Source organism: Bos grunniens, chromosome X (genome assembly GCF_055505025.1).
Source record: "Bos grunniens cultivar Pamir isolate PY7600 chromosome X, Bosgru_T2T1.0, whole genome shotgun sequence".
In the NCBI taxonomy this organism is placed as follows: Eukaryota; Metazoa; Chordata; class Mammalia; order Artiodactyla; family Bovidae; genus Bos; species Bos grunniens.
The window spans coordinates 88,407,281-88,422,956 of NC_141194.1; the positions used below are offsets into that span (position 1 = coordinate 88,407,281).

The window sequence follows — 15,676 nt, forward strand, 5'->3', positions numbered from 1 at the left end:
ATCCAGCCCACCGTTTCTCATGATGTACTCTGCATAGAAGTTAAATAAGCAGGGTGACAATATACAGCCTTGACGTACTCCTTTTCCTATTTGGAACCAGTCTGTTGTTCGATGTCCAGTTCTAACGTTGCTTCCTGATCTGCATATTCTTTCTGATTGCTTTTAGGTAGTCAGATTTATATTGCATTGGAATCTTTACTAGAATCTTCAACAATCTAGGCAGCCAATTATCTATAAGTAGTTTGGGACAGAAAGGCAGTAGTTACAAATAAATTTAATTGAATTATTTAGTCTTTATAGACAAAGGTCCCTCTAGTCAAGACTATGGTTTTTCCAGTAGTCATGTATGGATGTGAGAGATAGACTATAAGGAAAGCTGAGTGCTGAAGAATTGATGCTTTTGAACCATGGTGTTGGAGAAGACTCTTGGGAGTCCCTTGGACTGCAAGGAGATCCAACCATTCCATCCTAAAGGAAATCAGTCCTGAATATTCATTGGAAGGACTGATGCTGAAGCTGAAACTCCAGTACTTTGGCCACTCGATGGGAAGTACTGACTCATTTGAAAAGACCCTGATACTGGGAAAGATTGAAGGTGGGAAGAGAAGGGGACGACAGAGGACAAGATGATTGGATGGCATCACCGACTCGATGGACATGAGTTTGGGTAAACTCCAGGAGTTGGTGATGGACAGGGAGGCCTGGTGTGCTGCAGTCTATGGGGTTGCAAAGAGTCAGATATGACTGAGCAACTGAACTGAACCAAACTGAACTGATAGACATTGAAAAATCCTTTGCTCACTTTAATTCTCATAAACATATTCATTGACTAGGTTAACTGTGTGTGTGTACACACACAAATACTTGGGATGGAAATCTTGAGAATTTAGCCAAATAATCGACTTGTTGTGAACTCAACAGATTTTTCTGACTTTGATTGTTATGAGTCTCATTTCTTAAAATATCTTTTCTTGGATGATGGTATGTATTTGTATGAGATTTTACTTTGAAAATTTATGTATTCAAAATTGTTGCAGACATCTCAGCATTTCTTAAAATCACTAAACACCAAAATAACTTCTCATATAACTAAGTAACCTATGGATTTATTCTGATATCTAATAGGTGAGGTAATGGGTGACTGTAAAAATGGCAAAGTGCATAAAAGCCTTCATCTATGTAGTCTTTTTAGAATATAGTCGTGAATGTTACATCCATAAAAATGTGCTGTTAGTCGTAACGGAGACACAGTGAGAAGATAGGGGAACGAGGGCAAATTCAATTGGCAGTATCATTCTTTGTATGTCAGTAACAGTGCATAGTGGAGAAAACATTTTTTTGTTAATCCCTTTATTTTACCTTCCTTTTCAGTTACAAGTTTGCAGAAAATGTAGATGCTCAGATGAAACAAATGACCCAAGATCTCAAGGACATCATTGAGTACCTGAATATATTTGAAAGTCCTGCTGACTCTACTGACCTGGTGTGTTAACTGCTTTATCTATTTAGACAACCAAAATTTAGTATGAAATTAGCATTCTGTTGTTCCTTTACCTAGTCACCTTCTCCTGTCCTCTATAGTGTTCCTTACATGCCTCCAGAGGTGCGAAGTTTTGGGTGTAGTTAGTGGAGCAGGAAATATTCAGGAGCACAAAAAGGTTGTGAGTTTTTTGTGATTATTTCCAGGAGGGTAAAAAAATTAATGGTCTCCCAAAATTTTCAGGGTTTTCTTTCTGTTCTTCCAATAAGTATGTCTCTATTCTAATTTTTCTATTCACTTACTCATTAGCTAGTTTATTTGCCCTTTTACATATTCATCTACATGTTGATATAATTGTGAGTATATGTGTGTATATATACATACACATGTTCTGAGTCTTGTAGGTATATCCAGGCAATCCTTAATTTATAATTAGCTTATATTTTAAAAGTTCAAAATGTCAACTACTCAAGACTTACAGTATATTTTTCCATAGAAATTTTAAGTATAGTTATTAGGTTTCCACCTGCCTTGTGGAATCCTAGTTAATTCATAATGTAAATTTATTATAACATGAGAAAATACAGCCGAGGCTCCAGTTAGAGAGTTGAGATGTTTTAAATTGATTTGGTGGTAAGAAAAGATTGATTTATTTTCCTTTATCTATACTCTAATTAAAGAACTTATTTCCTCTGCCTTTCCCTATTGTCTTAGTAGCTACATGGAGCCCTTTTCCCCACTCCCACCCCATGACAGTAATGATAAGAGAAGTCTCCTGTTGTGGGAGCTCAGGCTGTACTTTCTTTTTTTGTCTTTTTTTGAATACAAATTTATTTATTTTAATTGGAGGCTAATTACTTTACAATATTGTATTTGTTTTGCCATACATCAACATGAATCCACCACGGGTGTACACATGTTCCCCATTCTGAACCTCCCTCCCACCTCCTTCCCCAAACCATCCCTCTGGGTCATCCCAGTGCACCAGCCTCGAGCATCCTGTATCATGCATCAAACCTGGACTGGCGATTCATTTCACATATGATATTATACATGTTTCAATGCCATTCTCCGAAATCATCCCACCCTCGCCCTCTCCCACAGAGTCCATAAGACTGTTCTATATATCTGTGTCTCTTTTGCTGTCGCATACAGGGTTATCATTACCATCTTTCTAAATTCCATATATATGTGTTAGTATACTGTATTGGTGTTTTTCTTTCTGGCTTACTTCACTCTGTATAATAGGCTCCAGTTTCATCCACCTCATTAGAACTGATTCAAATGTATTCTTTTTAATGGCTGAGTAATACTCCATTGTGTCTATGTACTACAGCTTTCTTATCCATTCATCTGCTGATGGACATCTAGGTTGCTTCCATGTCCTGGCTATTATAAACAGCACTGTGATGAACATTGGGGTACACATGTCTCCTTCAATTCTGGTTTCCTCGGTGTGTATGCCCAGAAGTGGGATTTCTGGGTCATAAGGCAGTTCTATTTCCAGTTTTTTAAGGACTCTCCACACTGTTCTCCATAGTGGCTGTACTAGTTTGCATTCCCACCAACAGTGTAAGAGGGTTCCCTTTTCTCCACACCCTCTCCAGCATTTATTGCTTGCAGACTTTTGGATCGCAGCCATTCTGACTGGCGTGAAATGGTTTTGTGGTTTTGATTTGCATTTGCATTTTATTTGCATTTCTCTGATAATGAGTGGTATTGAGCACCTTTTCATATGTTTGTTAGCCATCTGTATGTCTTCTTTGGAGAAATCTCTGTTTAGTTCTGTGGCCCATTTTTTGATTGGGTCGTTTATTTTTCTGGAATTGAGCTGCAGGAGTTGCTTATATATTTTTGAGATTAGCTGTTTGTCAGTTGCTTCATTTGCTATTATGTTCTCCCATTCTGAAGGCTGTCTTTTCACCTTGCTTATAGTTTCCTTTGTTGTGGAGAAGCTTTGAAGTTTAATTAGGTCCCATTTGTTTATTTTTGCTTTTATTTCCAATATTCTGGGAGATGGGTCATAGAGGATCCTGCTGTGATGTATGTCGGAGAATGTTTTGCCTATGTTCTCCTCTAGGAGTTTTATAGTTTTTGGTCTTACATTTAGATCTTTAATCCATTTTGAGTTTATTTTTGTGTATGGTGTTAGAAAGTGTTCTAATTTCATTCTTTTACAAGTGGTTGACCAGTTTTCCCAGCGCCACTTGTTAAAGAGATTGTCTTTTCTCCATTGTTTATTCTTGACTCCTTTGTCAAAGATAAAGTGTCCATAGGTGCGTGGATTTATCTCTGGGCTTTCTATTTTGTTCCATTGATCTATATTTCTGTCTTTGTGCCAGTACCATACTGTCTTGATGACCGTGGCCTTGTAGTAGAGCCTGAAGTCAGGCAGGTTGATTCCTCCAGTTCCATTCTTCTTTCTCAAGATTGCTTTGGCTATTCAAGGTTTTTTGTATTTCCATACAAATTGTGAAATTGTTTGTTCTAGCTCTATGAAAAATACCATTGGTAGCTTGATAGGGATTGCGCTGAATCTAGGAAATGGCAACCCACTCCAGTGTTCTTGCCTGGAGAATCCCAGGGTCGGGGGAGCCTGGTGGGCTGCCGTCTATGGGGTAGCACAGCGTCAGACACGACTGAAGTGACTTCGCAGCAGCAGCAGCATTGAATCTATAGATTGCTTAGGGTAGTATACTCATTTTCACTATATTGATTCTTCCAATCCATGAACATGGTATATTTCTCCATCTATTAGTGTCCTCTTTGATTTCTTTCACCAGTGTTTTATAGTTTTCTATATATAGGTCTTTAGTTTCTTTAGGTAGATATATTCGTAAGTATTTTATTCTTTTCGTTGCAATGGTGAATGGAATTGTTTCCTTAATTTCTTTATTTTCTCACTATTAATGTATAGGAATGCAAGGGACTTCTGTGTGTTGATTTTATATCCTGCAACTTTACTAAATTCATTGATTACCTCTAGTAATTTTCTGGTGGAGTCTTTAGGGTTTTCTATATAGAAGATCATGTCATCTCCGAACAGTGAGAGTTTTTACTTCTTCTTTTCCAATATGGATTCCTTTTATTTCTTTTTCAGCTCTGATTGCTGTGGCCAAAACTTCCAAAACTATGTTGAATAGAAATGGTGAGAGTGGGCACCCATGTCTTGTTCCTGACTTTAGGGGAAATGCTTTCAATTTTTCACCATTGAGGATAATGTTTGTTGTGGGTTTGTCATTATATGGCTTTTAATATGTTGAAGTATGTTCCTTCTATTCCTGATTTCTGGAGAGATTTTATCATAAATGGATGTTGAATTTTGTCAAAGGCTTTGTCTGCATCTATTGAGATACTCATATGGCTTTTATTTTTCAATTTGTTAATGTGGTGTATTACATTGATTGATTTGCGGATATTGAAGAATCCTTGCATCCCTGAGATAAAGCCCACTTCGTCATGATGTATGATATTTTTCATATGTTGTTGGACTCTGTTTGCAATAATTTTATTAAGTATTTTTGCATCTATGTTCATCAGTGTTATTGGCCTGTAGTTATCTCTCTTTCTGGCATCTTTGTCTGGTTTTGGTATTAGGGTGATGGGGGCCTCATAGAATGAGTTTGAAAGTTTACCTTCCTCTGCAATTTTCTGGAAGAGTTTGAGTAGGATAGGTGTTAGCTCCTCTCTAAATTTTTGGTGTAATTCAGCTGCAAAGCCATCTGGACCTGGGCTTTTGTTTGCTGGAAGATTTCCGATTACAGTTTCAATTTCCGTGCTTGTGATGGGTTTGTTAATATTTTCTATTTCTTCCTGGTTCAGCTTTAGAAAGCTGTACTTTTCTAAGAATTTGTCCATTTCTTCCAAGTTGTCCGTTTTATTGGCATATAATTGCTGATAGTAGTCTCTTATGATCCTTTGTATTTCCGTGTTGTCTGTTGTGATCTCTCCATTTTCATTTCTAATGTTATTGATTTGATTTTTCTCCCTTTGTTTCTTGATGAGTCTGGCTAATGGTTTGTCAATTTTATTTATCCTCTCAAAGAACCAGCTTCTGGCTCTGTTGATTTTTGCTATGCTCGCTTTTGTTTCTTTTGCATTTATTTCTGCCCTAATTTTTAAGATTTCTTTCCTTCTACTAACCCTGGGGTTCTTCATTTCTTCTTTTTCTAGTTGCTTTAGGTGTAGAGTTAGGTTATTTATTTGATTTTTTTCTTGTTTCTTGAGGTATGCCTGTATTGCTATGAACCTTCCCCTTAGCACTGCTTTTACAGTGTCCCACAGGTTTTGGGTTGTGTGTTTTCATTTTCATTCGTTTCTATGCATAATTTGATTTCTTTTTTGATTTCTTCTGTGATTTGTTGGTTATTCAGCAGCGCATTGTTCAGCCTCCGTATGTTGGCATTTTTTAACAGTTTTTCTCCTGTAATTGAGACCTAATCTTACTGCATTGTGGTCAGAAAAGATGCTTGGAATGATTTCTATTTTTTTGAATTTACCAAGGCTAGATTTATGGCCCAGAATCTGATCTGTCCTGGAGAAGGTTCCGTGTGCGCTTGAGAAAAAGGTGAAATTCATTGTTTTGGGATGAAATGTCCTATAGCTATCAATTAGGTCTAACTGGTCTATTGTATCATTTAGTTTGTGTTTCCTTGTTAATTTTCTGTTTAGTTGATTTATCCATAGGTGTGAGTGAAGTATTAAAGTCTCCCACTAATATTGTGTTATTGTTAATTTCCCCTTTCATACTTGTTAGCATTTGCCTTACATATTGCGGTGCTTCTATGTTGGGCACATATATATTTATAATTGTTGTATCTTCTTCTTGGATTGATCCTTCGATCATTTTGTAGTGTCCTTCTTTGTCTCTTTTCACAGCCTTTGTTTTAAAGTCTATTTTATCTGATATGAGTATTGAAACTCCTGCTCTCTTTTGGTCTCTATTTGCATGGAATATCTTTTTCCAGACCTTCACTTTCAGTCTGTATGTGTCCCTTGTTTTGAGGTGGGTGTCTTGTAGACAACATATATAGGGGTCTTGGGGTTTTTTTTTAATTTAAATTTATTTATTTTAATTAGAGGCTAATTACTTTACAATATTGTATTCGTTTTGCCATACATCAACATGAATCCACCATGGGTGTACACGTGTTCCCAGTCCTGAACCCCCTCCCATCTCCCTCCCCATACCATCCCTCTGGGTCATCCCAGTGCACCAGCCTCAAGCATCCTGTATCCTGCATCAAACCTGGACTGGCGATTCGTTTCTTATATGATATTATACATGTTTCAATGCCATTCTCCCAAATCATCCCACCCTCTCCCTCTCCCACAGAGTCCAAAAGACTGTTCTTTACATTTGTGTCTCTTTTGCTGTCTTGGTTTTGTATCTATTCAGCCAGTCTTTGTCTTTTGGTTGGGGCATTCAACCCGTTTATGTTTAAGGTAATTATTGATAAGTATGATCCCATTGCCATTTACTTAATGGGTTCGAGTTTATACACCCTTTCTGTGTTTCCTGTCTAGAGGAGATCCTTTAGCATTTGTTGGAGAGCTGGTTTGGTGGTGCTGAATTCTCTCAGCTTTTGCTTGTCTGTAAAGCTTTTGATTTCTCCTTCATATTTGAATGAGATCCTTACTGGGTACAGTAATCTGGGCTATAGGTTATTTTCTTTCATCACTTTAAGTATATCTTGCCATTCCCTTCTGGCTTGAAGAGTTTCTATTGAAAGATTAGCTGTTGTCCTTTTGGGAATCCCCTTGTGTTATTTGTTGTTTTTCCCTTGCTGCTTTTAATATTTGTTCTTTGTGTTTGATCTTTGTTAATTTGATTAATATGTGTCTTGGGGTGTTTTGCCTTGGATTTATCCAGTTTGGGACTCTCTGGGTTTCTTGGACTTGGGTGATAATTTCCTTCCCCATTTTAAGGAAGTTTTCTACTATTATCTCCTCAAGTATTTTCTCATGGTCTTTCTTTTTGTCTTCTTCTTCTGGGACTCCTATGATTCGAATGTTGGGGCATTTAACATTGTCCCAGAGGTCTCTGAGATTGTCCTCATTTCTTTTCATTTGTTTTTCTTTTTTCTTTTCTGATTCATTTATTTCTAACATTCTATCTTCTACTTCACTAATCCTCTCTTCTGCCTCCATTATTCTACTATTTGTTGCCTCCAGAGTGTTTTTTATCTCATTTATTGCATTATTCATTATATATTGACTCTTTTTTATTTCTTCTATGTCCTTGTTAAACTTTTCTTGCATCTTCTCAATCCTTGTCTCTAGGCTATTTATCTGTGATTCCATTTTGGTTTCAAGATTTTGGATCATTTTCACTATTGTTATTTGGAATTCTTTATTAGGTAGATTCCCTATTTCTTCCTCTTTTGTTTGGTTTGGTGGGCATTTATCCTTTTCCTTTACCTGCTGGGTATTCCTCTGTCTCTTCATCTTACTTATATTGCTGAGTTTGGGGTGGCCTTTCTGTATTCTGGAAGTTTGTGGAGTTCTTTATTGTGGAATTTCCTTGCTGTGGGTGGGTTTGTATGGGTGGCTTGTCAAGGTTTCCTGGTTAGGGAAGCTTGTGTCAGTGTTCTGGTGGATGGAGCTGGATTTCTTCTCTCTGGAGTGAAATGACATGTCCAGTAATGAGTTATGAGATGTCAGTGGGTTTGGAGTGACTTTGGGAAGCCTGTATATTGAAGCTCAAGGCTGTGTTCCTGTGTTGCTGGAGAATTTGTGTGGTAAGTCTTGTTCTGGAACTTGTTGGCCCTTGGGTGGTGCTTGGTTTCAGTGTAGGTATGGAGGCGTTTGATGAGCTCCTGTCGATTAATGTTCCCTGGAATCAGGAGTTCTCTGGTGTTCTCAGGATTTGGATTTAAGCCTCCTGCTTCTGGTTTTCAGTCTTATTTTTACAGTAGCCTCAAGACTTCTCCATCTATACAGCACCATTGATAAAACGTCTAGGTTAAAGATGAAAAGTTTCTCCACAGTGAGGGACACACAGAGAGGTTCACAGGGTTACATGGAGAAGAGAAGAGGGAGGAGGGAGATAGAGATGACCAGGATGAGATGAGGTGAAATCAAAAGAGGAGAGAGCAAGGTAGCCAGTAATCACTTCCTTATGTGCACTCCACAGTCTGGACCACTCAGAGATGTTCACAGAGTTACACAGAGAAGAGAAGAGGGAGGAAGGAGACAGAGGTGGCCAGGAGGATAAAGGGGGGAATCAAAAGGAGAGAGACAGATCCAGCCAGTAATAAGTTCCCTAAGTGTTCTCTACCATCTGTAACACACAAAGAGATTCACAGAGTTGGGTAGAGATTCACAGAGTTGGGTAGAGAAGAGAAGAGGGAGGGAGGAGATAGAGGCAACCTGGTGGAGAAAAAGGAGAGTCCAAAGGGGGAGAGAGCATTCAAGCCAGTAATCTCACTCCCAAGTAAAAATGGGTACTGAAGATTGGGTTCTTAAAGGTACAAAATTGATCCGAAATACCAAAAAGCCAAGATTAAAAGTCTAGAGTAGAAGTTGGATTTTCAAAAATACAATATTAACAACAAAAAAAAAATAATAAAGTCACAAGAACTATAATATATATATATGAAGATTGCTTTAAAAAATAGGGTCTCTTTTTTTTGCAAAGTAACAGTAGGTTATAAAAATGAAAATTAAAGGAGTAATAGAGGACTTAAAATTAAAAAAATTTAAAAAAATAAAAATTAAAGAATGATAGGAAAAATAGTAAAAATATATGTAGGACTTTTTCTGGTGTTGTGGACAGTGTGGAGTCAGTTCATTTTCAGATAGTTCCTTGATCTGGTTTATATTTCTCAAGATCTATAGGCCCCTTCCTATGTAGTCGGTACTATCTACAGGGTTTTAATCTATTGCACCTGTCACTTCCAAGGAGGGTCCCTCTGTTTTAGCTTCTTCTGTTTGCTGGTCTCTTCAGTGTCTAATTTCTACCCTGACTCAAGGGGGCAGTGGTGGACACTTTTTTAGGCTCACTTGTTCAGTCGTGCTGTGGGGAGGGAGGGACGCTGCAAACAAATAACACTGGTGCATGCTTGCAGTGTCTTGGCCACACTGGGTTTTCCCCCACTCAAGGCGTGTGTGCTTTCCCTGTCTACACTGCTTAGGCTCTAGGTTGCTCTGCCGGGAACTGTCCGAGGCCGGCCCTGGGTTGTATGCACTTCCCAGGTCTAAGCTGCTCAGGTTCAGGTACTCGGGTGGTCCTCAGACGGGCAAACTCAGTTGGGCCTGCGTTTTGTGCCCTTCCCAGATCCAAGCAGCTCAGGTGACCAGGTGTTTGCTGAGCACGGTCACTGTGACTTATCACCTCCCCTGTCCCTGCCGCTCAGTTTTCTGGGTGTACAACTGACACACCTTCTCAGGCGGATGTTGACCGTCCAGAATTCCAAGAAGTCTTAGTTAGCAATGAAGCCTGCTTGCAGTTTGGTAGATAATGCATCTCTGGGGCCTCAGTTGCCCCCTTCCGGCTCTGGCTGCCCTCGCCTGCCTGTCACCAGAGGGGGATAGGCTGGTCTGCAGGCGGCTAGCTCTGCTCAGTCCTTTGTTCTGTGAGCGGGCCTGACGGTATCTTAGGTTATGGCTTTTCTCGTAGCTCTAGTCAGTCCTTTGTTCTGTGACCGGGTCTGGTGGTGTCTTAGGTTAGGTATTTTCATGTGGTAGCTATCCCACAGTCTGGTTTGCTAGCCCAAGTTAGTTCCCTCAGATTGCCCTCGGGGCATTCAGGCCCGGTCCTTATTCTAAGCAATGCAGCCCTCGCCTCCCTGCCCAGCCCCCACTTGCTAGTGGCGGGTGCAGGCGTCTGCGCTGCTTCTCCACTGGGGGAGTTACCGTTGGGCACGTAATCTGTGGGGTTTAATTATTTATTTATTTTTCCTCTCAGTTGTGTTGCCCTCTGTGGTTCCAAGGCTCACCACAGACTCGGCAGTGAGAGTGTTTCCTGGTGTTTGGAAACTTCTCTCTTTTTTAAGACTCCCTTCCCGGGACGGAGTTCCATCCCTACCTCTTTTGTCTCCCTTTTTATCTTTTATATTTTTTCCTACCTCCTTTCGAAGACAATGGGCTGCTTTTCTGGGTGCCTGATGTCCTCTGCCAGCATTCAGAAGTTGTTTTGTGGAATTTTCTCAGTGTTCAAATGTTCTTTTGATGAATTTGTGGGTGAGAAAGTGGTCTCCCCATCCTGTTCCTCCACCATCTTAGGACCGCCCCCCCCAGACAGTTGTTTATATAACATTTTACTAGCTTTTTTAATTAGAAGGAGACAGCATGGTATAGTTGAGAAAATACTAGAATTTTATTTAAGTCACTTAATCTAAGTCTTGGACCCTTTTGTAGAATGTCAAGGGTGGACTAAATGATCTTGAATTTTCCTCCAACTATAAAAATTTGCTATTCTCTACTTCAAGTGAATCTAAAATTGAACAAAAACAAATATAAATTAGTCTGAGTTTACACATGCTACCATCTTCCTGCAAGAGTTAACATTACAGACCTTCTTTTTAGTGAAAGATTAGATCACCATTGTGATTCCAAAATTCAAGATTGTTTTGTCATAGAACTTTGATGCATAAATAAATACATATAGATTTAGACATAAGGCAGAGCTGATGTCTTGTCTCTATCTTGAATTAATGTAAGATAAGTGTTCTAAACAGAGTACGTGAAAGGAAACTGTAATCCTATCCTTATTCTTTATCTCTACTAAGCCTTGGATTGTTTTATTTTGTTTTAGTAGTAGGGAGTAAATGATTTGAGTCTTGCATTTCTGTTTTTCCTGGCAAGAGTGATTGAGATGTTTAAGATGAGTGAATGCAAGGATAATTGCTTCTTGATAGCAGGACAAAAGTAGCAAGAAATCAGCAACAATTCATCTCTTTTCTCAGATAGCATAAATCATTGGACAGGAAGCAGAGAAAACATTTGCTGACCAATAAAATTCTTGTAGATAATTAATTATAACCAGATCAACAAAGCCTTATTACTGTAGGCCAATACACTAGGGTAGAAAAATAGCAAGTGTGTTCAACAATATTCACAGTGATGGGATTTACTTGTTTATTTTTACCATATTCAGGGGGACATAGGAAAGACCACTTACTTTCTGGAATTTTTATCAAACAAGTTTATATTATGGTATATGATATTCAGCCATAGATTTTTATAAAATTTCATTGTTCCTACTACAAATCTTATTTCTGTTTGTTATATTAATATACACTAAATCTGTTATTTTTATTACATACCACTTAAGTGTGGTAACATTTTCGTTTCTCCTTGTTTTTCCATATTATCCTGGACTTTGCCAGTATATTTGTCTATTTGTCAAAATTATTCTAACATTTTTAAAAGGATTAGTATTTTTGTTACAAAATAAATACATATGCTTATTCAATGTGTTCAGCTTAGAAAATATGAGAATCTGTAAAGAAAATTAAATCCCCTGTGTTACCAGTATTCTGCTAATACATTAGTATATTTCTTTCAAGTATTTTTGCTATACAGGTAAAAATACTTATTTTCTTTTAAATGGTATTGGAAACACATCTATATAAAGTTTTGGATTCTGTCTTCATTTAATATTCTTTCATGGTATTTTTCGCAAATTTTAACCATTCTTTGAAAATATGGTTATAATAACTGTATAATATTTCATTAGAGATGACTTTACCATAATATATTCAATTATTTTTTATTGATGGAGATATTGTTGCAAAATTTTACCATTTTGAAATTAACCTGGTGTATGTTTAGATCTCATTATTTCTTCTGGACAGATTTCTAGAAGTAGAGTATACTGAGTTAAAAGGTAAGACTTTGATGTGAAAGTCACTCAATCGTGTCCAACTCTTTGTGACCCCATGGACTGAATTCTCTAGGCCAGAATATGGGAGTGGATAGCCTAACCCTTGTCCAGGGGATCTTCCCAACCCAGGAATTGAATCTAGGTCTCCTGCATTGCAGACGGATTCTTTACCAGCTGAGCCACAAGGGAAGCCCAAGAATACTGGAGTAGATAGCCTGTCCCTTCTCCAGAGGATCTTCTCAACCCAGGAATCGAACCAGGGTCTCTTTCATTGCAGGCAGATTCTTTACCAGCTGAGCTACCAGGGAAACCCTGATAGCTCAGGGTTTGATATATATTTATAAATATAAATATTTGATATATATACACACATATATATATATCAGAATTCTGATATATATATAATATATATTATTTGATATATATCATAGTTTGATATATATATATATATATAAGACTTTGATATCTATTGCAAAAATTTACATTTTGAAGGGCTGGGTCAATTTATATTATCATAGGCTGTGTATGAATGTACCTATTTTCCACACACACTTGACAACTGAATATTACCACTTATTAAAAATTGATGATTTGGGAATCTTGCTGTTTGAGATAACATGGATGGACCTTGAGAGCATTATGCAAAGTAAAATAAGTCAGTTAGAGAAAGACAAATACCATATTATCTCACTTATATATGGAATTTTTGAAAACAAAAAACTAAAACTAAACCAAGCTTGGACTGCAAGGAGATCCAACCAGTCCATTCTGAAGGAGATCAACCCTGGGTGTTCTTTGGAAGGAATGATACTAAAGCTGAAACTCCAGTACTTTGGCCACCTCATGTGAAGAGTTGATTCATTGGAAGAGACTCTGATGCTGGGAGGGATTGGGGGCAGGAGGAGAAGGGGACGACAGAGGATGAGATGGCTGGATGGCATCACTGACTCGATGGACATGAGTCTGAGTGAACTCCGGGAGTTGGTGATGGACAGGGAGGCCTGGCGTGCTGCGATTCATGGGGTCGCAAAGAGTCGGACACAACTGAGCGACTGAACTGAACTGAAACCAAGCTCATAAATACCCAGAACAGATTGGTGATTGCCAGAGGATGGAGGTGAGTGGTGGGCAAAATGGCTGAAGGGAGTCAAAAGGTACAAACTTCTAGTTACAAAATGAAAAAACCATGGTAGCTACAGTTAATAATACTATATTACATATTTTAAAATTCCTAAAAGAATAGATTGGGAAAGTCCTTATCACAAGAAAAAAATTTTTTGTAACTGTATGGTGAATGTTAACTAGACTTAATGTGGTAGTCATTCCATAATATATATGAATATCAGATCATTATTGTATACACCTGAAACTAATATAATGTTATATGTATCAATTATACCTCAATTTAAAAAGTTAGTTTGGTTGATAAAAGGTCATATTTTAAAAGTTTTATATGAATTTCTTGTTCTGTCAAATGTCTCTTAATGTTCTTTACTTATTTTTGTACTATAGAAGTTAGGTGTTTTTTTTTTACTGAATTATAGGAATTGAATTCTTGACAGTTGAAATAGGTTGAACTAATATATGAACATTACAAATATAAAATAGCAAAAAAACCCATGCAATTAATACTTAGCATATTCTCAGTAAATTTCTTATCAGAAGAAATGTAAATAACTTCCCTAATTTCATTTTTTATGTTTATTTTTTGTTTACCATATCAGAATAATCATAATCTAAGAATCCTTTGTGGCTTTTTTGTGTGTTTGTTTGTTTTTCCAGTTTTTTAAATTTAATTTTTTAGTTGAAAGATAATTGCTTTACAGAACAGTTTTTTTATTTTATTTTATTTTTTGGTTATTCAAAAATTTTATTTTATTTTAATATAAATTTATTTATTTCAATTGGAAGCTAATTAGTTTACAATATTGTAGTGGTTTTTGCCATACATCAACATGAATCAGCCATGGGTGCACATGTGTTCCCCATCCAGAACCCCCCCTCCCACCTCCCTCCCCATCTCATCCCCCAGGGTCATCCCAGCACACCAGCCCTGAGCACCCTGTCTCATGCATTGCACCTGGACTGGCGATCCGCTTCACATATGATAATGTATATGTTTCAACACTACCCTCTTAAATCATCCCACCCTCGCCTTTTCCCACAGAGTCCAAAAGACTGTTCTTTACATCTGTGTCTCTTTTGCTGTCTTGCATACAGGGTTATCATTACCATCTTTCTAAATTCCATATATAAGCATTAGTATACTGTATTGGTGTTTTTCTTTCTGACTTACTTCACTCTGTATAATAGGCTCCAGTTTCATCCACCTCATTAGAACTTATTCAAATGCGTTCCTGTGTGTTTTTAGCTCCAGTGGATCTGCAGAATTCTGAATGTTCATTTGGACTTTCTACAGTGGATTAATCATACTTCAGGTGGGAGTTTATTTGTACCCCAAGTTATCTGTAAGTAGAAAATGTGATACAAGTCAGATTTTGTGCACCATGACCACACTCAAATAAGAGCTCAGTTGTAAGAGTACTATTTAACACGTGTTATGTCTGTATTAATTCTGAGGAACTGTAATTGCTTATTTTTATAAAATGAAATATAGGAAGGATAAACTAGAAACTAATGAAAGTAGGGGGTGTTTAGGAATGGAGTGGAGAAGGTAGGAATGGAAACAGGACTTTTCTGGGTATGCCTTTTTATACAGTTTTGGCTTCTGGACCATGTAAAAGTTTAAATATTCAAAAATTAAAATTAAACCAAAAATAATGGGAAGAAAGACAAATGCTAAAACTGAATACAAAATGAAACCAAACAAACCTGTGTAACTAATTTATAACATAAATATGCAGTTCAGATAACTTTTGTACATTGTGTTTTTGATCGTGCATCCTTACTAGGATGTAATCTTAATGATAAAAAGAACTACAAAGAAATCTTAAGCTTTCTTAATAAGTTTATCATTAGTTTCAGGATGATGCTATATATTACATATGTGTATGCTTGCTAAGTCACTTCAGTCGTGTCCCACTCTTTGAAACCCTATGGACTGTAGCCCACCTGGCTCCTTTATCCATGGGATTCTCCAGGCAAGAATACTGGAGTGGATTGCCATACCCTCCTCCAGGGGATCTTCCCGAACGGGATCAAACCTACATCTCTTACATCTCTAGCATTGGCAGGCTGGTAGCACCTCCTGGGAAGCCCATCATTATAAATATAGTAGAAAGCAAATGCACACATTTATTAATAATAGAAACCAAGATTTTCACTAAAAGATAAAGCAGAAATAAGATATTTTTCTTCCATATTTTGTTATAAATTTGAATTGCAAACATCAGTATGAATTACTGTTC

The 15,676-nt window shown here is 37.5% G+C and overlaps 1 protein-coding gene across 15 annotated transcripts in view; it reads left to right on the top strand.

The window, feature by feature from the left end:
- The window catches only part of NUP62CL (nucleoporin 62 C-terminal like), a 102,269-nt gene that overhangs the window by 60,868 nt on the left and 25,725 nt on the right, over window positions 1-15,676 (top strand). For 6 of the 15 annotated variants that reach the window (XR_015159814.1, XR_015159811.1, XR_015159812.1 and 3 more), the window contains 3 exons: window positions 1,372-1,483; window positions 12,467-13,425; window positions 14,680-14,746. Coding sequence is in view for 9 of the 15 variants with exons in the window: in XM_086389640.1 (XP_086245766.1) it covers window positions 1,372-1,483; window positions 14,680-14,746 (179 nt within the window). In the remaining 6 variants the exon portion in view is untranslated. The remainder of the gene's footprint in view (window positions 1-1,371; window positions 1,484-12,466; window positions 13,426-14,679; window positions 14,747-15,676) is intronic. The other 9 variants (XM_086389640.1, XM_086389638.1, XM_086389641.1 and 6 more) reach the window with 2 other exon arrangements.